This window comes from Hippocampus zosterae, chromosome 17 (genome assembly GCF_025434085.1).
Source record: "Hippocampus zosterae strain Florida chromosome 17, ASM2543408v3, whole genome shotgun sequence".
Taxonomy (NCBI): domain Eukaryota; kingdom Metazoa; phylum Chordata; class Actinopteri; order Syngnathiformes; family Syngnathidae; genus Hippocampus; species Hippocampus zosterae.
In genome coordinates, this window is record NC_067467.1 from 10,187,219 (window position 1) to 10,209,029 (window position 21,811).

The 21,811-nt window shown below is 44.0% G+C and overlaps 1 protein-coding gene and 2 long non-coding RNA genes across 5 annotated transcripts in view; 1 reads left to right on the forward strand and 2 right to left on the reverse strand.

Moving 5' to 3' along the window:
• Window positions 1-2,880: 2,880 nt before the first annotated feature.
• On the reverse strand, window positions 2,881-19,120 carry med25 (mediator complex subunit 25). 3 transcript variants are annotated; one of them, XM_052048689.1, is made up of 20 exons: window positions 18,934-19,120; window positions 18,439-18,579; window positions 18,314-18,359; window positions 17,454-17,578; window positions 17,277-17,375; window positions 16,970-17,090; window positions 16,741-16,888; window positions 14,427-14,551; window positions 14,215-14,290; window positions 12,720-12,985; window positions 12,549-12,638; window positions 11,108-11,193; window positions 10,981-11,038; window positions 10,786-10,893; window positions 9,363-9,539; window positions 5,071-5,178; window positions 4,826-4,897; window positions 3,941-4,111; window positions 3,735-3,855; window positions 2,881-3,232 (listed from the first exon to the last, which is right to left on the reverse strand). In XM_052048689.1, exons 2-20 carry the CDS (start codon window positions 18,573-18,575, stop codon window positions 3,129-3,131), a joined length of 2,238 nt encoding a protein of 745 aa, XP_051904649.1. In that variant the 5' UTR covers window positions 18,576-18,579; window positions 18,934-19,120; the 3' UTR covers window positions 2,881-3,128. The 3 variants fall into 3 exon arrangements, with proteins under 3 accessions (XP_051904649.1, XP_051904648.1, XP_051904650.1); XM_052048688.1 differs by having other exon boundaries at window positions 12,549-12,650; XM_052048690.1 differs by lacking the exon at window positions 4,826-4,897 and having other exon boundaries at window positions 12,549-12,650.
• LOC127589523 (uncharacterized) lies at window positions 4,378-4,817 on the reverse strand. Its single transcript, XR_007959431.1, has 2 exons — window positions 4,673-4,817; window positions 4,378-4,550 (listed from the first exon to the last, which is right to left on the reverse strand). It is a non-coding gene; the product is annotated as an uncharacterized LOC127589523 (long non-coding RNA).
• Window positions 9,674-21,811, forward strand: part of LOC127589522 (uncharacterized) — a 134,340-nt gene continuing 122,202 nt past the window's right edge. The window contains exon 1 of the long non-coding RNA XR_007959430.1: window positions 9,674-9,833. This is a non-coding gene — a long non-coding RNA (uncharacterized LOC127589522). The remainder of the gene's footprint in view (window positions 9,834-21,811) is intronic.

A 21,811-nucleotide genomic window follows, 5' to 3' on the forward strand; every position in this document is an offset into this window, starting at 1 on the left:
TGCTCTCACACACTCACACGCACGCACTGATGCCGACTCGCTTAAAATGATTGACACTTTGTTCTACACACGCACATTCTCATCCAGTCTTTCAGTCTCACACACAAACTCTCTTCCACTCTCTCACACATTCGCACCGGCTCTCACACACTGACACAGGTGCCAGGTTGGTGGGCTTCACGCGCGGATCATGAGACAAGTGCTTCTTCACATCTGTGTTGCGTGGAATGGGCTGGTGCTATTCCAGCCCAGGACAAAAATAACGACTACTGCTGGGCCGGGCTCGCAGCTGACTGGTTCCACAGATTGTTGGGCTTCCTTCCATGCAACGCAGATGTGAAGCGGCACAATCGTCGATCGACTCGTTTTCCTCCGTAGCAACAGGACGATCAACCTGTTCTCCTGTTTGAACTCGCAACTGCTGCAGCATGCGCCCCTCGTGTACTTAATGAGCACTATAAAATTGCTCATTAGCCGAGCCCCCCCACATCCCAGTCCCCTTACACGCCGTCTGCAGTGAGGGTCCGTCGTTAAGATGCCTCATACACAGCAGCAGCATGTTTAGTGGCTCCCTCAGTGTGGCTGCTATTAAATTTCCAGTCACACAACAGTGCAGTGGAGATCCCTCCCCTCTCCGTCGCCCCCCCCCCCAACACCCTCCTGCCTTTCACCCTCCCTACTTCACTGTGTGTATTATGGTCATTCCGGATGTCTCCCTCCTCTCTTGTCACTCTACCTCCCACCCTGATGCCACACCCCTCCCTCCATGCCTCATTATTTAAATAAGCACCCCCCGCCCCACCTTCACCCACGTCCCATCCTCTTCCTGTTTGTGCTGCAGAGCCTTCAACGTGCACGCGCTTATACACACACACAGTGCATGGGACTGGATAAAGATGGCCGCCGGCGTTAGGCTTCAAGCACCTCGGGTGGCATTTTAGAGTCTATCAGCCTCTACCTTTCACGCTGCAGGCTGTCAAGGGAGGGGATTGTTGTGATTTCACATAGCAACATCTCAAAATGACATCATTTGGTTGGATGGACACGATTGTCTCAGGCGTATAAAATACAGTGCGGGAGAAAGTTTGACACCCCGGTCCCGGCTTTCGAACCTTCCCTTTTCCACTGGCCAGTTTCGACTTCGATCATCCCTTTCAAACTTCTGAGTGTAACCCTGACCAAGAGGTACACTTAAGCATGTACGTCATAACAACTGATCTATGGCTTTCGTACCTTACTGACATACAAGTAGCGGGGTACTGTCAAAAGTAGGGCCTGACTAATTAAATTAGCCGATAATAGCTCTTTCAAAATTGGCAGATTATTTTATCAAACATTTTAACATTAAAAAAAAAAAAGTTTTACTTCATTAGATTTATCCGAGAGGAGACTGAGGGCACCGTTGCAGCAAAGTAAAACCTTTGAAGTGAGGCAAGTCTCAGCAACAGAGTAAAACACTGTTAGCCTGCATGTTTGTTTTAGAGGTTTAAGTCAGGGTCTCTTGTCTGGAGACTAAGGGCAGCATGGGAGCGGAGTGTTACCACAAAGTTGAGACTGTGTACCACTGCATCCAGAGGTCGTGCCTGCTTTTGACAGTAAGGCACTGAATTGACAAGTTTTCTATGTTGCACTGAACGCATCACTCAGAACACGAAATCACCTGCATTCACTACTGGAGCAAATGTATTGGAGAAGAGATTAAGGGCTGGGGAAAAAAAGTTGCTACTTCAGTTGGTGAAATGCAAAATCACGCTGGATGAAATGCCTCGGCCAGAGGTAGAGCTTTTCTGTATTCACTACTCAACCGAGATGAGAATGTGGGCGGCAAGAAAACTGACTGAGGAGAATGTGGAGCATAGATCACTACATAAAAGCACAGCAAGAGGGCAAGATGACTTTAGCAAGTGTGTCACTTTGGTCATACTTTGGGGATCTTCAAACGAGCGATGACAAACGTGCGGGACCGATTGAGGTTCAATTGTCGATATCTCCTCTTTTCAGTGCTTGACCAATTTTATCCAAGAGGAGACTGTGGATAGTAAGAAAATGGATTATGGAGTACAAATACCTTCACATCCAGAGCGAAAACATTGGGAGGCTTGCAACCATACATAGGTGCTTTTAACTAAGTGAGGTATAAAAAGGGGCCTCAGACAACAATGTCTGGTGCTGTAGGACAGCGTAGGCGTGCGCACGCAACTGCTAATAGCGACGGGGGCAGGAAGACGGAGGTGGCGAGACAGAGGGAGGTAGGCGAGAGCGACTTGGAGGCGGACCCCGAAGGACCTGCCGCTGATCAAGAGATGAGCAACAGCCTAATGAAGAGGCCTAGTTAGGGAACCTTAGTAAGGGTGATCTAGTGAGGAGGGCATATAATAGCGTTCTTCGTGCGGGGGGCTTAGTAAGGGGCATTTAGTGAGGGGGGGGCTAGTTACAGTGCCCAAGTGAAGGGTACTTGATGAAAGGTAGTTGGGTTGGCGACTGGAGGGAGGGCCTAACGGAGGGTGGGTGGAGAAACTGGGCCTAGTTAAGGAGATAGTGGGCGAGTTAAGGGGCCTAGTGGGGGGCCAAGCAAGGAGTGAAGTGGTCCAAGTAAGGGGGTCGAGTGACGGAGCTCAGTGAAGTTCATCTCGGGAGGAAGGGGGCGGGGGGAAAAAGAGGAGCAAAACAAGAGCCCACTGTCGCCGTATCCTAGCAACCATCTCCCAGGTGACGGTCGGTGACGTCACTTCCTGGTCAGCCCTATTGGCGGCGGAGCGGCGCCATCTGGTAGGACTACTTGGCCACGAGAGGCGGCTCTGCGAGGCGGGAGGGGGCGACATATTGGAGCGGTTAAAATTAACACGCTGACACCGTTTGGCTGCAAACAGGAAAACGAAATCACACAGCGAACTGTGTTTATTTTATGAAATTAATTGTTAAACACGTAGCCATGTGTACTGAAGCGTTGGTACTACTTCTCGTATGCGTGCATGTGTGTGATCTAAGCAAACCAATGTTAGCTTCACACACAGTCTTTCTCATCATCTGGGCTGAACCTATGTCCAAGGTATGAAAAAAAATACAAATACACAATAGTCCAAAAAGCGCCAAATAAGTCCAGGATTCCACCCGCTCCTGAAGATCCCTTAAATGAGGTCCATGGGGATATCATCCTCCATAACGCCAGAGACTTGGGGCATCCCGGGTTGGGGTACGGCCCCGCGCTGAGCTCCAGACATCAGCATCTGGCCTGCGCACACACAAGGACCGAGACAACGGGATGATAACTGTTTTAAAGATTATTTTGAAGCCAGGAAAAAAAATCCTATAATTGAAATGACAGTTTTTACGTAACTGTAATAACAGACACACACCAGTATATGGCTGGCTTACGTGCTTTGTTTAGAGCAGAAGATTTTGATTCGTCGATGAATCTCGGCTTGTCACGTCGATAATGAGGAAGTGAAATGGTAAGGCGTTTGACGTAGGACACGTTTTGGCACCTCACAGTAGAACAGAGTATGTACACATATGCTATCAATAGAGTATGTGCCATGGTATGCAGTAGGACGTGTGTTGCAATCATGAGAAAAGATGATGCATTGAAGGGGTGAAGAGCAAAAAACAGTTAAAAAAAAGACAGTGATGTTCAACTTGAGCCGTGCGGAGAGCAACAAGAGGTTAAAGACTCTGTGAGTTGACATCTCACAAGTGTAAAAGGAATCTAAGCAGCGTTACTGAATGAGTCCAACCTGGCATAGGCTGCCTCCACTGCGCCTGCATTTGAGCACCCGCTCCTGGCGCCGAGTGGACCATCTGCTGGCCGAGTCCCTGGTGCGACATCATCCCGGCCATGTGGGACACGCCCCCCTGCTGTGAGAGAGATGTGATTGACGACAAAGTTGAACGTCCACCGAGTTTCCAGGCAAGCGTGCGGGAAGTCGGGCTGCCTTCTCACCGGCTGCTGTTGGCTAAGGAGTAGGCTGCGCAGTTGCGGGTTGGCCCCCGGGTTGGCCAAGCGTAGGATGGGACCCTGGGGCGGAGCCTGCCCGCCCTGCGTCACCTGATTGGGTGGCGCCCCGCTGACGGGCGGCTGCTGGCTGTTTGGCCCGGCGGCTCTCATACTCATCTGAGGTCAAATTCCCAAGTGTTAGTCACACCCGCCGCGCGGTACAGACGCTTGATTTTTACCCTTGCACAAACACAAGTCACGATGAAATACATAAGACATTCTCTCTGAATACACGTATGCCAAGAATACATTCAGTGAGAATACATGAAGCGTGCCGGCATGCAGCTGCAAAAGGAGGAGGAGGATGGCGCTCAAAGTCTCAACCACTGTTAACATGAATAAAACACAGGATGTTGGCGACACAAGATGCTATTGTGGACATGTTATGATGGCACCATTGTGTAAGTATTTTAATTTTGGCGCAAGTATATGGATGTTTGTGCATGTTTTTTTCCCCTGGGCATTTTCTTTTGTATGATACGAGTACGCGAATTTGTGTGAAATGATTTTGTGCGTACAGTGGTGCCCTGAGGCACAATTGAATTCATTTTGTGACCTTTATTACCGATTCATCTTACTGTTTATTGTGTATGTTAAATCGCTCCATGTACAGCACTTTGTATGCAGCAATGGCTGTTTGAAAGTGCTCTATGAATACTGTTGACTTGTTGACTTGACCATGCTCGTAACTCAAAAACACTCTTTTTCCCACTGGAAATGGAAATCCCAACCCGACATCGTAATGTGTTGAAATGATTTTCACGACTACGGAAATTTTGTAAACGTGCCTTAGCACACATCACATTTACTGTCCATGGAAGAATCTCTCACCATGTTGTTCTGCCTCTGCTGCTCCTCCATCATAGTGACCTGACTAACCGGGGGCATGCCCACCACCACCGACTGGACAGGAGTTAAAGGAGGAGGAAAAGGAAGGGTATTGGCAGTGTTTTGGACAAGAACCAAAGAGTTCGTTAAAAGAGGCGAGGAGGAGTACATGCACATAAGTCAGCAGCACCAGGCATTGTGCGTGTGTGCGCGCGTGCGTCTGTGTTGTTGCAGTCGTTGTCACCAACCTGCTGCTGCACATTGCCAAGGGAGACAGGGATGGGACCGGGGGGCCGGTTGAGGAAGTTCTGGTTGGGGGGTACTTGACCGGGCTGCATCGGACCGCCGCCGCCCAACTGCCAGAACAACAACAAAAATACGGATCAGTAAAGTCCTCAACATCATCTGTAAGATACTTCGATGAAAAACATACTGAAATGCATCGAGAAAAAAAAAAACAAGCAGATGTATTACTATTTAAATGAAAGAATATTTCAAAAATCCCTTGTTTCGGGGATTTAAAGTTCAATATTTTGGGGCCGGTCCTGTGACAATTGTACTCAAGTGCGACTTGCCTAAATTAAATCTAGTGCTCAACATTCATGTAAGAAAGTACTTTAATAAAAAAATTAAAGTGAAATGAACATTTCATCATCTAATTAAACTGTTTAAGGATTAAAAGCACATTTATAATAAAAAGCTAGATTTATTTGTTCAACTGAATTCATATTGAAAATCATTTTAAAAAACAGTACAGAACATCCAAAAAGTGACAATTTTAAATATGAAATTCATACTTAAACATCTCGTCGTAAAATAAAACTACCGTACTTAAAAGCAAGTGATTTTATTTATTTTGTTTGTTTTATAAGTTATTGTATACTTTTAAAATAATAAAAATAAAGAAAAAACATTTTCCATGCCAATTTATATGCAATTTTATATTTGCATAAGTAAATAAAGTAAAATAAAATTTATTTTCTTTCCATCTACGCTTGTCAAGTTCTCCATTATTCGAATGCCATACTGGCCCAAGAGTGTATACGCTGCCACCTGTTGGCGTGGAGAATCAAAGCCTTTTCTTGCATTTTTTCAAAGGCAAAATTCCATCGGAATCTATATTCATAATTAAGTCTTTTAACTTTATGACATGAAAAGATAATACGGGAGGAAATATCAGATTTGCGCAGGTTATTCTGCCATTTATCAAGCCAGACAGTTAGTAGTCCTAAAAGTCTCATCATTTCAATTAATTGAATGCGCTCCATCCACCAGAACGAGGAGGAGGAGGAAAGCAATTTAGATATGACGACGTGATGAACGAGCATGTCAGGCGAAACCTGGGTGAGCCTCACAAATCATGGTGGCGCGGCGCGAAAATGCGAGCAGAAGCGGAGGTCCTAAAGTGGTAGCCCCGGGACGTCGGGCGCACTTTCCAGGGAAAAGCGTCACGCGTTAAGGAGTGTGTGGTCCCGTCTAGCCCATCCCGGCGACTTGGTGCAAATTGAAATTTTAATTACGCCTCAAGATTGCTGCTGCCGTGGCGTCCCTTTATTAGCGATGCAACACTGAATATGTGATGATGCACAAGAGGCACAGTGAGAGGGAGAGAGGGGGGGGGGGGGGGGGGGATCATCATTATTGTTTTATGCGTTCTGCTGCCTCTAAATGCTCAAGACGCACACGCACTTTGTCCAGATGTAAAATTAGCAGGATGACTAAACAACAACCATCGCCAGCAAGCAATACAAATAGAATGAGGATGATATTGCATCATGAGTTTTATTCTGCGGTGCAACATGGCTCAGTCAACACAATGCTTTTTTGGGGGGGCGGGCGGAGGGGCCTGAACATGACTACACTGACACAAGTGACCCAATTTCCAAGTTTTTCAAGATCCGTGCCTGGCACATCACGGGCGTATTTTGTTTTATTCTCGACGAAAATTAATATTAAAGCGGCTTACTGAGTCACTTACAGAAGTTGTGAATGTCTCCTTTCATTGTCTTAATACCTGAATTACACCGCCACCTAGTGGCCAAGTTGCACACACCAAAAGAATGAATTCATCATTGTTTATATATTTCACCCAATTATGTTATTCCTGTCCAAAAGCATGCATGGCAGGCTGATTGGACACTCTAAATTGTCCCCAAGTGTGATTGTGAGCGCGGATGGTTGCTTGTCTTTGTGCGCCCTGCGATTGGCTGGCAACCAGTTCAGGGTGCCCCCTGCCTACTGCCCGAAGACAGCTGGGTTAGTCTCCAGCACGCCCGCGACCTTCCTGAGGATAAGCGGATTAGTAAATGGATGGATGGATTGAATTTTTCAAAATTAGATATTACAGATGCGGTCTGGTGGTTAGCGAATCGACCTCAGTGCAGAGGTCGTGGGATCGATCCTGGCCGCGGCCTTCCTTGTGTGAAGCCTGCATGTTTTCCCTGGACTTGCATGGGTCTTCTCCGGGTACTCCGGTATCCTCCCACATTCTAAAAACATGCATGGCAGGCTGATTGAACACTCTAAATTGTCCCTAGGTGTGAGTGTGAGTGTGGATGGTTGTTCGTCTCTGTGTGCCCTGCGATTGGCTAGCAACCAGTTCAGGGTGTCCTCCGCATACTGCTCGAAGAGGGCTGGGATAGGCTCCGCGACCCTTGTGAAAATAAAGCGGATCGGAAAATGGATGGATAGCTATTGCAGAGCGCCGATTTCCTTATTCAAATTATCTGTAGTTCTTCGGAGAGGCCGGAACAAATTAATGGCATTTCCATTCACTTCAATGGGGGAATGGTGTTTTGAGTTAAGAGTTTGGAGTGAACTAAATTTGTATCTCAAGGCACCCCCGTATACCACTTCGGGGGAAAGCAAAGACTTGTCTTGCAGAGACAAGATGGATAATCAAATCAGAGCCATTGAACAAATATTACAGCTATTTGGACTTTGTAATTTAGTCTGGTCTCAGCATAGTTTTTGTATTATTTCTTTTTCTATTCTACTTTTTTGTTTTGTTCTCAATAACGCAAACTTTGGAGTTACAGACTTTGTGCCAAATTGAATAACAACCGGACAAAATCAGTAGCATGTCTTTGTCTTTGGCAGACCTACGGAAACAAAATCACCCTTCAATGGCTACTTAAAAGCAAAATGGAAGACTGAGTTCCTGTGTCTTTTCAAGCATGGCTTCATGCATGCATGACCTTTGTGTGCATCTACCCATGATAGTCATTCCTACCAAATTTCAGGTTGCTCAGCGAAACTGTCTTCAAGGCTGTATTTAAAAAAAAAAAAAACATCCCAAACGAGCAGACTGTGTACAACCAAAAAGAAAGGTTGCTGATGAGGACAAAAATGATGTTTCCGTCACATATTCCTGGCTGCATCGAAAGAGAGGCAGCAGAAAAAGAGGCTTTACCTCCATCAGGAAGACATAATGGGTGGGGGAGGAAGGGGGCTCTGCTTGCATCCCTGCAGATTGGCACACTGCACGTACGGCATGTCTCGTGTAATATATGTGACATCTGTGCCAGCCGCTCTCCATTATTCATGGCAGTCCAACTTTAGCTTTGTCTAATCTTATCATTTTCAACATTGCTCAACTACAGCACTGGGCTTCGCGCATGCTGTGTAAATGTTTATTAGGCCCTCAAAACTCATCCAAAAAGAACCGAGAGGCTTGCCGTTTTGGTTTGACGAGTCCATTTTTCGGTGGTTAAGGTACATTCCAGGACTCATTAAAAAAAAAAAGGGGGGGGGTGCCGTTCTCACTGCTCTTGAACGTTGTGGGCATGTCCCCTGAATATGCTGAAGCCACACCCACTCAACTATCTAATATGACGTGGATAAGGTGATGCCACTTTGCCAAGCATTTTTCTTATGCCTACATATTTGAGCGACAAAAATATAACTGCTTAAAGCCTCGGGTGGCTGTAAAATATCGCTCCAAGTCATGAGGGTCAACAAGCCATTGTCACTCTAAAGCAGCCATGACAGCCCCAAACTTCTATGCACACAATGGCTGTCAAGTTGAAAAAAAAAGTTTTCTCCTTGCATTTCTATCTTTCTCACCATTATGTGCATGGTGACAGGGTGTAGACATAGCGAGTTAGCTAGCCAACTGCACTAAACAATGTCACTACATAACCACTAAATGTCAAAATCCACTTTCCAGGGCTTTTAAAGTATAATAAGCTAGAAAAATATTCTTGAAAAGAAATAAATACGAATTTGGGCGAAAAATCTGCCTCCCCCACCTCTGACACACACACTCAAAAATCTGGCTTCTACAAAAACAAGACCACTTGAAAACCTAACGTGAGCAACAAATAGCCCCGTAAAAAGCTGCTCTAACACGATTGCCATTCGCCTCTTGCAGGGTTGTAGTGGAGTACCAGCGCTGATTGAAACGTCAATAGCGATGCCGCTTAAACACCAGTCAACTCCGCCGGCGCTCCTCTACGTTAACTCCTCATCATCGTTATCTTTCTGCACCAGCAGAACATCAGCTCGCCCCCCCGCTCTCCACCCCCCTTTAAGCACTCACCGCACGGTGACTCTGGATCTGCTTGTGGTTGGTGATGACCTGCCGGATGCCGTTAACGAAGCCGCTCTGGTCATTGGGGATGAGGCCCATAAAGATGCGCTTCTTGGACGAGTAGAGCAGCATGAGGACGCGCACCTCGCACGGTGACGTGGTGTGCGGGAAGTGGACGCACCCAGCCTGGAAGGATAAGGTGAAATGCTTAGCAGCTTGGCCAAAAACAGCAACAAAAAAAAGCCCCGTGATTCTCTTTATATGCTAACGTTTCCTTCTGCACGTACTAAGAATGGTACAAAATACCAATATACCATGGATGGCATTGGCTAGTGATGGAAAAAAAGCGGAAAGGGGCGTGGCCTGGGCGGGGCGACCAATCACAACAAGGAAGACATCATACATGTCCAATCGCAGGGCTGTTTACAATCGGAAGATGGAAAGACTGATCGGGAGAGCACGTGAAAACTCGACGATAAGGTACCGTATCTCAACGGATTTAGACGATTCACAAAAATGATCAATTTAAGAAATAAAACAGCGTATTTCCGCATATCCGTGGAAAATTGCCATCCCTGATATACGTATTTGTCTGTTACAGTGCATTATGGGTACACGAGTGAACTATAATTAATAATGAAACATTACGGTGCGCTGTGCGATGCTTTCTGTATTGCACAGTGACAATAGCTCAAAGACAACTGACTTTTTAAGTCTTGACTGTCTGTCCTGTAACAAACTGATGCTTGAGAGACAGATAATGCAACAATATTCACATGCATATATTGGTTCTGCTCGGCCAACAAATATTACAAGAGCAGAGGACCTGAAACAGTTTCCGTGTACAATACAATAAATTCAGATTGACATAGCACTTTCACACCCGCTGCAGCTGTAACAAAGCGCTTTACAAAACAGTTCACATAAAGTATAATAATAAACACAACACATAACATAAAAAGAGGGACAGTCGTGCAATCTTAACCACTTATTCATTTCCCCGCATGCGAAATTTACCATATTTTCCGCACTATAAGGCACACCGAAAAGCATTAGAATTTCTAAAAGCTGACAGTGTGCCTTATAATCAATCCGATGCGCCTTATATATGGATCCATATTTAGATTTTTTGGACGTAGTCTTTTAAATGTTATGTAAAGCGCTTTTTTACAGCTGCAGCGGTTGTGAAAGGGGCATATAAATAAAGCGGTATTGTATTACATTCCCTTTAGCGTAGCTCCACCTAGTGGATTCATAATGCAACTGCAATAGTAGATTTTATTCTATGCTGCTTTTAATGAGGCGCGCCCGATATATGAAAATAGTTTTCAAATAGGCCATTCATTAAACGTGTGCCTTATACTACGAAGCGCCTTATAGTGTGGAAAATACGGTACTTGGCAATGGATTGAGCCAACATCTGGAAACTTACAAAACCGTTGGCCATAATGCGGTACAGGCCTTTGAGCGACTCCATGTCCTTGTTGGTGAAGAGAAACTGAACCATTCGAGAGTTCCTGAACAAGGGACCCAACGTCGTCTGCGGAGAAAGCATCAAGCGGTCAAAAGAAACGAACCAAAACAAAAAACTGCTGCCATTATAACATTTTTTTTTCAAACGGCTCACCAAAAGCTGTTGTGGGATCAGCTGCATGATGAGCTTTTGCGGCCATTGGTCCGTGTTCCTGTGGTGACAAAGGCGTCAGCGACAAACCAAAGTCCAAAGGTGGCCTTAGATCGAGCAGTCTACTCACAGGTTCTCTCCCTGGTTAACCTGCACTTGACACGGCAGGGACCGTGTCAGATTGGTGGCGGAATCCATGGACGAGGCTTTGGGTTTCTACAAGAAGAAGAAAATATGAGCAACCCACAGTCCAACTCAAAACACCCCCCTGCCCCCCTCTTCTTCTAACACTTGCTCTGATCTGCGAAGTCACGAGGTGAAAGATTTCACGAGATTTGGCGAGGTACATCGCCGACACTTTCTATTTTGGGTCTGTGTGAGAAGTCGGCTCCTTTTTCGGACGAGTCTGTAATTTGTAGTATATTTCTTAATAATTTTTAACACTTTTTCCTACACGACCCAATAAAAATAGAACAAGACATCAATTTTTTGGTTATTGATCACTAATATTAAGGGCTTTTGGACTGTCCTAAATGGAAGATATTAGGTAGAGGAGAGAAAGTGCAGCTAGCCATCTATTTCCAGCAATATGCTTTTGGGGTCTTTCGATTGCATAATTCCAATTGTTCAAGCTACTACCTCAAATTGTAATACATTTTAAATATATATATATACTGTATTTTTTTTACTGCTAGCAGTTTCCTTTTAGATGTCATTTAATCTGTTCCTGTTCACACAAAAGTAAGCACATCTTTTTGCATTTCATTCATTCATTTTGAATAAAACAATGACGTTAAGATCAACATACAGGGTCCCTAACCTACTCCCTATTCACACGTTATTTTGTCAAGCAGGCAAATTTAGATTTTTTATGTCTGTGGGAATAAAAGGCATTTATCGCCTTTCCCACTGAGAGGCGAACAATTGCGACTGTTGGCGATGGTAGAAAATCGCATCTTAACGTCAGGTTCCGTTCAAGGTTGCAAATGTTCGCCAACAGTGTTAAGTGTTTTTTTTTTCTTGTCGCAAGAAAAAGTTGAACAGGTTCAACATTCTCTTGCGACAAGAGAAGTACAGGCAAACGTCTACCGAACGTCTGGTGACCATGTGGCGAACATTTGCACACAAACTTTTTGCAAAACACTTCAAAAGTAGGGAAATGTTATCACCACAATGGGGAAAATTTGATGCAAGAATTGCAAAGCTGCAATCGAAGAAGAGGCCTTATGTGAACATCCAACTTAACCTCTTCAGATGATTTTGATTGAAATTGCTTTTGATTTCAGCAAACAACCTCTGGGTTGCTGCAAATTGAACAAATCAACATTTTCAATTCTTTACTACCCATAACTTGTCTTGAAACAATCATCATATATTGGAACAATGCATTGAACAGTACTTAATCATTGGGAGGTTTGTTTCAAAAACATTTAAATTATTCTCAAACAGTAATTTGATGACTTGAAAGTTATGCGGAGTGCCATTTGCATTGACGCTTTCTAAAAATCAAAAGGAAAAACATAATGTTCTTGATAATTTGGAACTGCGGTTTAGCGATCAAATCGATTTACCTCCTGCCACTCGAGCACGCCGCTCCACGCCACAATCTTGTTGGCCATCCCCTGTTGCTGCCCCATCGGATTGGGGTTCCCTTGCGGTGCCTGCACACCCGGCTTAATAAATAAATAACAATACACACATCTTAACATCGCGATGTCACTCTGCGCACAGACTTGTCATACCATGTTGGGCTGCACGTTGGGCGGGCCCGACTGGTTGGGCGCCGGCTGCTGCTGAGTGGGCGGCTGAGGCTGCTGATTGGGCGGCGGCTGGCCGGGCGGCGGCAACGCTTGCTGCTGCTGGTTGGGGGCGCCCGGCTGTTGCGGCATCATGGACTGAGCGGCCGTGGTGACGGAGGCGATGTTGGGCTGGTTGAGCTTCACCCCCGACAGCGACGGCATGGACGGCTGGCCAGCAAATGGCGGGCCTGCACTGACCATCCCCGCGACTGGAGGAGAGAGGCGGGACATGTCGTTCGTAATCATGCTTGCCATGTCAGCAAGTCTGGCATTAATTGTTCACTTTGGAGTTGAATTGTGCTTGTTTAAAAATCAGGCTTGTGGTTGAGTGGGGTCACAACACAAGACGGCCCTGATTATAAGACGACCCTTCTTTTTCAAGACTCAAGTTTGAAAATAAAAAGACCTTTTGAACTCCAAATTAATTTTTATACAGAAAATAATTACAGTACAAATGATTGTAACAATATATTTGAGAGAAAAAAGCATGTTATTTTGCCTCATTCAACTTTAAAGTGCAATCACTTTAGTAAATGAATGGCTTCTGTTTTTTTAAATGTAAATGACATCATAACTTCTCAGCTGCGGGTTCAGCTGGCCGTTCTTCGACTCACTTTTCTCCAGATTGTCGCTACGTTTATCCAGTTTCTGTTATCTCTTCTATTATTTTCTTCTCTTTTCCTTCTTACCACTATTTTCTTTTCTTCTTTGTGCTACCGCTATTTTTATTCTTCGTGGCAGAGGTTCACTTTGGCCTGGGGAGTCAAGGTTGGCATTCGTTTCAATGATATCTGGCGCCATCTAGTGTCATGAATGGGTATAATGTCTAGACCCCGAATATAAGATGACACCACTTTTTCTTATTTCAATGCAAAAAACACCGTCTCATATTCGGGCCAATACGGTATTTATATTTTTAGAATCAATTGGCATTTGCATGTTTTCCCCGTGCCTGCGTGGGCTTTCTCCGGGTACTCCAGTTTCTTCCCACATTCCAAAAACATACATGGCAGGCTAATGGAACATTGTGATTGTGAGGGCGAATGGCTGTTGGTCTATGTGTGCCCTGCGATTGGCCGGCAACCAGTTCAGGGTCTCCCCCGCCTACGCCCGAAGACAGCTGGGATAGGCTCCAGCATGCCAATCCATTTGAATCATGGAACGTTGCACGTGTCCCTAATGTTATGGCCGATCATTTGTCCTGTCCAATGACACTCAAACGAACAAACAAAAAAGTACTCAAATTCCACCTCAGCAGTATTAATAATCCCCCCTCACAATCCCGTGCATTAACACCTTTTGCATGTAACTCTTGGTGAGAACATCCACGAAATGCATATAAACAAGAACAAGACAAAACAAGTGGAAACTTGGCGCGCGAGCGCGCGCACACACACACACACACACACACACACACACAAGTCAGCTGGCAACTCACATCGATTCTTCTGGCCTTTGGCTGCCTCCACAACCATCTGTGCAGCCACCTGAGCAGCACTCATGGTGGGTGGATTCTGTCGGCGCGCGGATTAAAAAGGAAGACAAAGCTGCGTCAAATATTTCAGCCTCGGCAACACAAACGGCGCCGGCTGAACGGCGGCCAAACGCAAATCGCCGTAAAATTAAGACTGCCGACGCTTGGCTGCATACCTGATACGGATGCGCAGCGCTCATGGGGGGAGGAGCCTGCGGGCCTCCAACCAGAGGCTGATTGACTGCCAGCGGCTGAGGCGGCAGAACAGGCTTCAGGGGCCCGGGACCACCGGCTGATGACACTGTAAGACATGGAAAAATGTTTCCTGAGCATGTTTTGATAACATCATTCTTTTAATGAAACCGTCGACATTTTATTGAGCCAAGTTCAATCATCTATATATATACAGTGCACTCCGCTTAATAGAACACCATTGGGCCGAAGCGCTTCTGTTCTACTAAGCGGAGTTTCTATTAACCGGAGATGGTCATCAGACACGTCGACGACCAAGTTATGCACGCAGAAAAACCCCTGCTGACGAGTTAGAAGAGATATTTCGACTGTGGACGTCCATATCTTTAATCAAACAACACTTAATCAAACTCTCTTCTTAAAGCGATCGAACCAACCTTCAGTGGCACTGAATCCCTCCACCTTCATTTTTGATGCCAGCTCCTCAGATTTAGCTTTCACGATCTTCCCAGACAAAGGCGCATTCTTGTCTCTGGCAGCGTGAATCCACTTTACGAGAGCTTTTTCCACATCAGGTGCTTTGCCCTTTCGCTTTCGCTTGCGATCAGAATCCTCAAGTTCCAAAATTTCTTTCCTGTTTTTGAGTATCCAATTCAAGCTACTCCGGGATACGTCTAGATGAGAGGCAGCATCCTCTTGTGATACCTTCTGAGAATCCGGCAATGCATCGTATCGTCTGAGTATGTCCTTCTTATCCGCAGGTGATAGCCCTCGTCTCTTGAATGAAGTTGAAGCCATTGTGACGTGCGTGTGTCTATCTGTGGAGTTGTCCGACACGCAGTGACTTTCTCATTCCTCTTATAAAGGGAGTTTACTTGAGTTTCAGGCCAAACGGGTCCAAGCAACATTTGGACCTTCCCAGGTGGTTGCAATTACCTCATCTGAAATAATTCTACAAAGCATTCTACAAAGTGCATGAAGGACAACACCGTTTTGGATGGAAAGAAAATGTGCACCTTTCTTCAATCCGAAATTCACAAAAAAAAACCCCAGAATTTTTAATATACTGTATGTCTTTCGTCATCATAACACCCTTAAAAACTAAAACTGAATTTTCGGACAGGTCACATCCAAACAACAAAGCTAAACAGTGCCTCGTTCTCCCCTGCCCAACAACGTCCTCTCTCAAGGCCCCCCCTCACTCCCCCAGACCACAGAAAAATGTATATGTGGTCAGTGCACGTCAATAAAACCCAGCGACCCAGTGTATTCAACGCCATTGTTTACTCGCTGTTGGTCTCTCATGCCGTCCTCATAAGGGAGACGAAAACACCCAGGTTAGCTTCGCGCCAGATAGTAGCCGTTAAGACACAAGCTGATAGATTTAAAATTGGTCTGCTGTGGGGTAGTGCTTTTCATCTCACTCAAAGACACTTTACAAGAGCATAAAAACACAGGATAAAAATGTGCATTTAAAACAAGCATACATAATTTACAAAAGTTCATTTGGATGAACAAAAGAAAAATTGGTAAAAAAAGATTAAAAGGTATTAAAAGCATAGCGGAACAGGTGAGTTTTTAGGGATGATTTGAAGGATTGGAGGTCAGTACAGTTGCGGGTGTGTTGTGGTAGAGCGTTCCAGAGGGTGGGGGCGGCGACAGAGAAGGCTCGGTAAGGTAAGCTATTTTAAACTAATGCGGAAAACCTTTGCGCAGGTTGACGTGGTTTTGTTAACGTGCACCGGTGTACAATCCAAAACGATTGCAATAAAGTAAATATGAGGCTTGGTAAAGCACTTTGGTGAAGATAAAGCTCTCTTTGAGTGCACTCCATTTACTCTTTATAATTATGATCAAATTGGATTCTTCATTTTTTTTCGACTATGACGGGGGGTCTTTTGGGGGCAAAAGTGCAAACCCAGCTTCAATTAATTTGGGACATTGTGTCCTTACTTACTAAAAACAAAACTTATCAGTCGGAACATTAAATATCTTGTATTTTTAGTGTATTCAATTCAATATAGGTTGAACATGAGCTGAAAATCATTGTATTGTTTTTATTTACAGGCAATTTTTGTTTGTTCAAATCGGTAACCCATTTGAGCCGAATCATAACTCGAGCCGATTAAATGGTAAATGACACAACACTAATGATTATTCTTGCGGTTGTTTACATTCATATATATGTAGTAAGAGAGTAAAATAGAAAGAAAGTATTATGTTTAATGGAATAATAAAAAAAATAAAAAACAGCAATTAACACCAAAGTACAATCCGGGTCATGTGTGTGTGACCTACCAGGCAGTGAGATGCCCCTGACCAGCACCATATCTTGGCTGCAGTCTTGATGGGGCTCTATGACGCCCCCTACTGGAGACGCCCGCTCAAACAGAGCTCTCAGGGCGGGCAGCTTCCTCGGTGCCACCACTGAGAAGTGGATTCCTCTCTGGAAAGAAGACATAGACGTGAACAACACCTCACAAGTGAACATTGCAAGCGTTTGGGGTGGGGTGTGGGGAGGACTCACATCTCTGATGATTTTGACCAGGTTGTCAGCGGTGCAGCCTGTGTAGCTGACGCTTTCCACGGCAGGAAGCAAGTACGGCGGAGAGTTACACAGCAGGACGCACACCTTGTGTGTCTGACCGCTGGTGATGGTAGATGACAAGTGAAGAAATTACCATCATGGTAGTTGTCATTGTGCTTAGATTTACGATTGTTTTATCCACTTTGTTCTAGATTCATGATTTATTTAATAAGTGTCAATTGTGTTAACGGTGGCTCCAATTTGAAACGGTCATCTGTATGTAATGAGTGTGAGGAGTCTCACTCACATTTGTTCCCGCATCTTCTTGAAGTCATCAAAGAGCTGCAAGGCTACTGAGAGGCCTTCGGCAATCAGACTACAGCTTTCCGCTCCTCCACCCATGAATCTGTGTCGAAACGTAGGGGAACACTTGAGAATCCCCAATGTTCAATATAGTACACGCGTAGCAAAAAGGTGGACTCACTGGATGCTGTCGATCCAGGAGACAAACTCGAAGGCGGAGCTGGTGGGAGCGTGACACTGGACGTACGATTCGGGGGCGCAGTCCACTGTGTTGAACACCACCAGGCCGTACTGAGTCCCTCCGTACTGGAGGAAGGTGTGAAAGTTTAAAAAAAAATGCGTTGAGATTAACAGTGTGAAGAAAATTTTACAAAGCAGGTTGTTAAATGTGAGCATGTGATATGATCTTTGGTGAGGCAGCCTGTGATTCAAGTATATATTTTACTCTGTTGCAAGCAACTGTAAAAAACTATCTTCATAATCATTATTTGTCTGCTCAGTACAATTTCCTCCCTTTCTTGTCAGGAAAAAACTAGAAAGACACCAAGTGCTGTTTTGTTTTCAAAAGTTTATGACAATAATGTACATGAACTACCCTTTTCTCAAGAAGCCCTTTAAATCAAATTTAAGACCTCTCTTTCATTAATTGTGAGAGCTTTACGTATCCATTACTCATTTTCAAGAGTAATTAAACAATTCAGTTAGGGAGAAATACCCCCTGGGCCAGGGATGTCACTAATTTTTGTCGGTGGCTACTGTGGAGTTACATCTTCCATTGGAGGGCACTTATGACAATGAGACCATAAAAAATGTTTGTCTCGTTGCATTGTCACTTGTACAGAACAACTTGTAATTTATAAAATAAATAATACAATGATGTCTTGATTTTTGCTGTCTGTCTCTCTGTGCAGCCTTGTACCAAGTGGCACGCAGATGGGCACTGTGGTTATGCTTGTAGACTATTGCCGTACACCACGGTTTGCAGGTTGCAGATAAACAGTAATTCTTCACACTTCCAAAAAGTGATGCAGAAACACTCACATCGCCTCCAAAGTCTGTTTCCGCTGGTGGTCCTCCATTGAAATACCTGCAGTGACACATACTGTGCATGAATTATGTGCTTCTACTCATGAGGATCGAGAAAATGTGACTCATGATGGCCTTACTCAATCGCTGGAAGTACATAATTCTTCCTGAGGGATTCAAAGTATGGGCCCAAGTTGGCTGTGCCCTCAATGACAAAGACCACATCAGCCACCTGGTTGCTGCCCGGCTTGGTGGATGCCTCCATGAGGGACACCATGGACCTGCACACACAAGGACCATCAAATCTATCAATTACAAATCCATTCACATTATTAATTATCGTATAAAGGTCTGGAGGTTTGCAGGTATCAGAACAACAGTGGGAATTGACCGTGACGTCATGACAAATAAAAACTTTTGTCAACATTTGGCTTCGTTGAATCTCGCTGAACACTGTTCAGGCAGGCTAAGAGGCGCATAGAAATGGCTCCAAAACCCGTACTTTACTATTGCTCTTATCCTATAAAATAGTGATATAGAAGGGCAAATAGAAAGCGAAAGTACAACGAAACCCCCAATGAAAATTATTCACAGAAAGCAGTCATGAGCTCGGTGCCGATTTTTTTTAAACTCACGCGAGTAAAATGAAAATGTCCGTCCGTCCCGTCACAACATGGCGACGATCGGCCACACAAACCACGCCGGAGGGGAAGCTTTTTGTGAACTTAGAGGCGAAATGAGCAGAGCAAACGCGCGAATCGGACTTGTCAGAGCATGGGAAGTAGAAGTGTTTTGTTGTATTTTCACAGGAAGTGGTGGAGCAAAAACGTAAAGTGACGTAGTTTCACATCTTCTTCGTCCGCTATTTTGAGACGATACTCTAACTCTACCGCCACGTAGCGGACATTTCAGTTTTCTACAGACTTCTGTCCTTCTCACAGTGAGTCACGTTGTCCAGTAGATGTCAGCAAATATCTACAGTGGATTTAAAAAAAAAAGAGTGTCTGATACTGAATATGAGGCTTTGATGGCTGTTCGAGTACTCTTTACCACCTCCACCAGAGAGTTAAAAGTCCGTAAATCAGTACAAATTACAATACACGTGATAAATTGGGCGACCCGGTGAACGACTGGTTAGCACGTCAGCCTTGAGGTGCATGGTTCGATTCCGGCGCGCACACACGCTGCTCTTTGGCAGATTCAGAGACGGATTGGTTTTACTCTATTTTAGTCCAACTGAGTATATTAAGCAGTTTTAACGTTCGGTGAGGATGATTTTTGTGTGACATCATTGGCAAAGCACCGTGCGAAGTTGCAGCCGTGATTCGTCGCTCTTGTTATGTTCAGCAGCTAATGCCTGGCCTGTCAGCGTGTTGTAGAAACATTTCGCACTCCCCCCAAGACCCGTCACATCACCCCGCGCCAGTCCTCGCTTCTCTCAGTTCACTTAAGTCAAATGTCTTTCCCACTAAAAGATTTTTTTCCTCTTCTGCACGACGGCAACGTTGCCATGGTGATGCTCACTCCTTCGCCCCCTCCCTTCACGTTTTTCTTCTGGAGATGGTGCGTTCTATGTTTGATAATATACACAGCTGTCCCGCACTAAACATACAACAAAAATGTTAGAAAATTATTCAAAAATGTTGGAAACCGACACAGCTATATTGCTGGTTGCTGAAGAATAGAAAAACTATTGAACATAAAGACAAAAAATGAAAAAAAAAACCTGAGAAAAAAATAACCAAATACTACGATTGACAACAACAAAAAATCACACCACAAAGAGAATAAACTAGTCATCACATATGTTTAAAAATAGCTGTAAATTGCACATAAAGGATAAAAGAAAAATATTTTTTAAATACAGAAATCTAAAATGTTAAACATTTGTGGGGTGAATATTACATAATCAGTATACGATACAAAAATATTAGGGAGACGTTTTTTAATAACTAAAGAAAACAAAACTTATATTTAAAGAAAATCTTATACATAAAAAGTTATACACGAATATGAGAAAAAAATGGAAAAAGCTAAACTACCAGTATTTTAAATGCACATTTGAGATATTACTGAGTCAAATGTCTTCATGGCTAAATGAGTTTTTTCCCTCTTCTCGTCAGTGGGAATGTTGCCATGGAGACTCTACCCCCCCCCCCCATCTCTCCCCGCCTATATTTCTTTTCGAGCTAGTGCGTCATCACGTGTGTTTGCGTGCGCGCGCGCGCGCGTGTGTGTGTGTGTGTGTGTGTGTGTGTGTGTGTGTGTGTCTATATCCAGCTCTGTCCCACACACTCACATAGATCCCCCATTCCCTCTTGGATTGTCATCTTCCGGTATCATTCCAGATTGCTCTTCTTCCTCGTGGCGATCTTCAGCTCGAGGAGGAGGTAATGACTCTGTTCTATGAAGAGTTCGGTGGCGGGTGGGTGGGGGTCTGGGGGTCCAGATGGAGGCAACGAAACCAAGTCATGCTCCATTTTGCATTTGGGCAAAATAAATGCTGCTACGATAAAGAATTCATGGCAAAGTGGTTGAATAATTACACACTGATGACGTAATGCAGAGAACATTTGGTCGGTCCTGATAGACAAATATTGATGTGTGGTCTGTACAGTCAGTGCTCCTCTTCTTGCAGCATCCTACACATTATATACATACTGGATGTGCGCTGAAAGAGGCAATGATAGGGTGCCCACCCCACAAAGAAATTAAAAGAAATCCTCATGCAAAAAACATAAAATCAGAATAGAAAAAATATATGGAGTGTGTGTGTGTGCGTGTGTTTGTGTGTGTGTTGGAGGATGCAAAATGTTATTGCAAGATGCAAAATGTCGATGATGACAATTCCTCAAGTATGTGTGAAGGCACCACTTGGAAAAAAAAGAAAAAATATTTAGAACACAGGACAACATTTTTACAACGGGAATATCAAAGAATAATTTAAAAAAACATTATTTAGAACATTTTCAAATAATATACAACAACTGACTTAAAATATTAAATAAAAATTACACTAATATTCTGTGAAAAATACACAAACGAGATTCCAAATATAAAGTGCCCAATATTAGAAAAAAGAAAAATATTAGAAAAGGCAAAAAACAAAGAATCACAGAATCTTCCGAAAATATGAAATGATAAATACACAATATTTGCTCAAATTAGCCATTAATATAAAGAAGATTGTTAGATTAGAAATATAAAACTATTTGACAAAAGTAATGAAAGAAAAATATACACCAAAAAAAACAGACAAAATCACAATATCCATAAAACAGACAAAAATATTAAATGGAAAAAAATATAGCAAAAAAAAGAAAAAAAAATACACTTAAAAATGGAGTGAAGGTACATTTTGCCATGTTTTATATTATATAATACTCTTTTTTTGTCTTCTTTGTGCGTTTGTTGGCTGCGAGTGTGCAGCAGCACTACACATGGCACACGTGTGAAAGAAGTCATAGACGCCAGCGGGCTACATGATCTTTTATTTCCAATGGCATTGCTTCA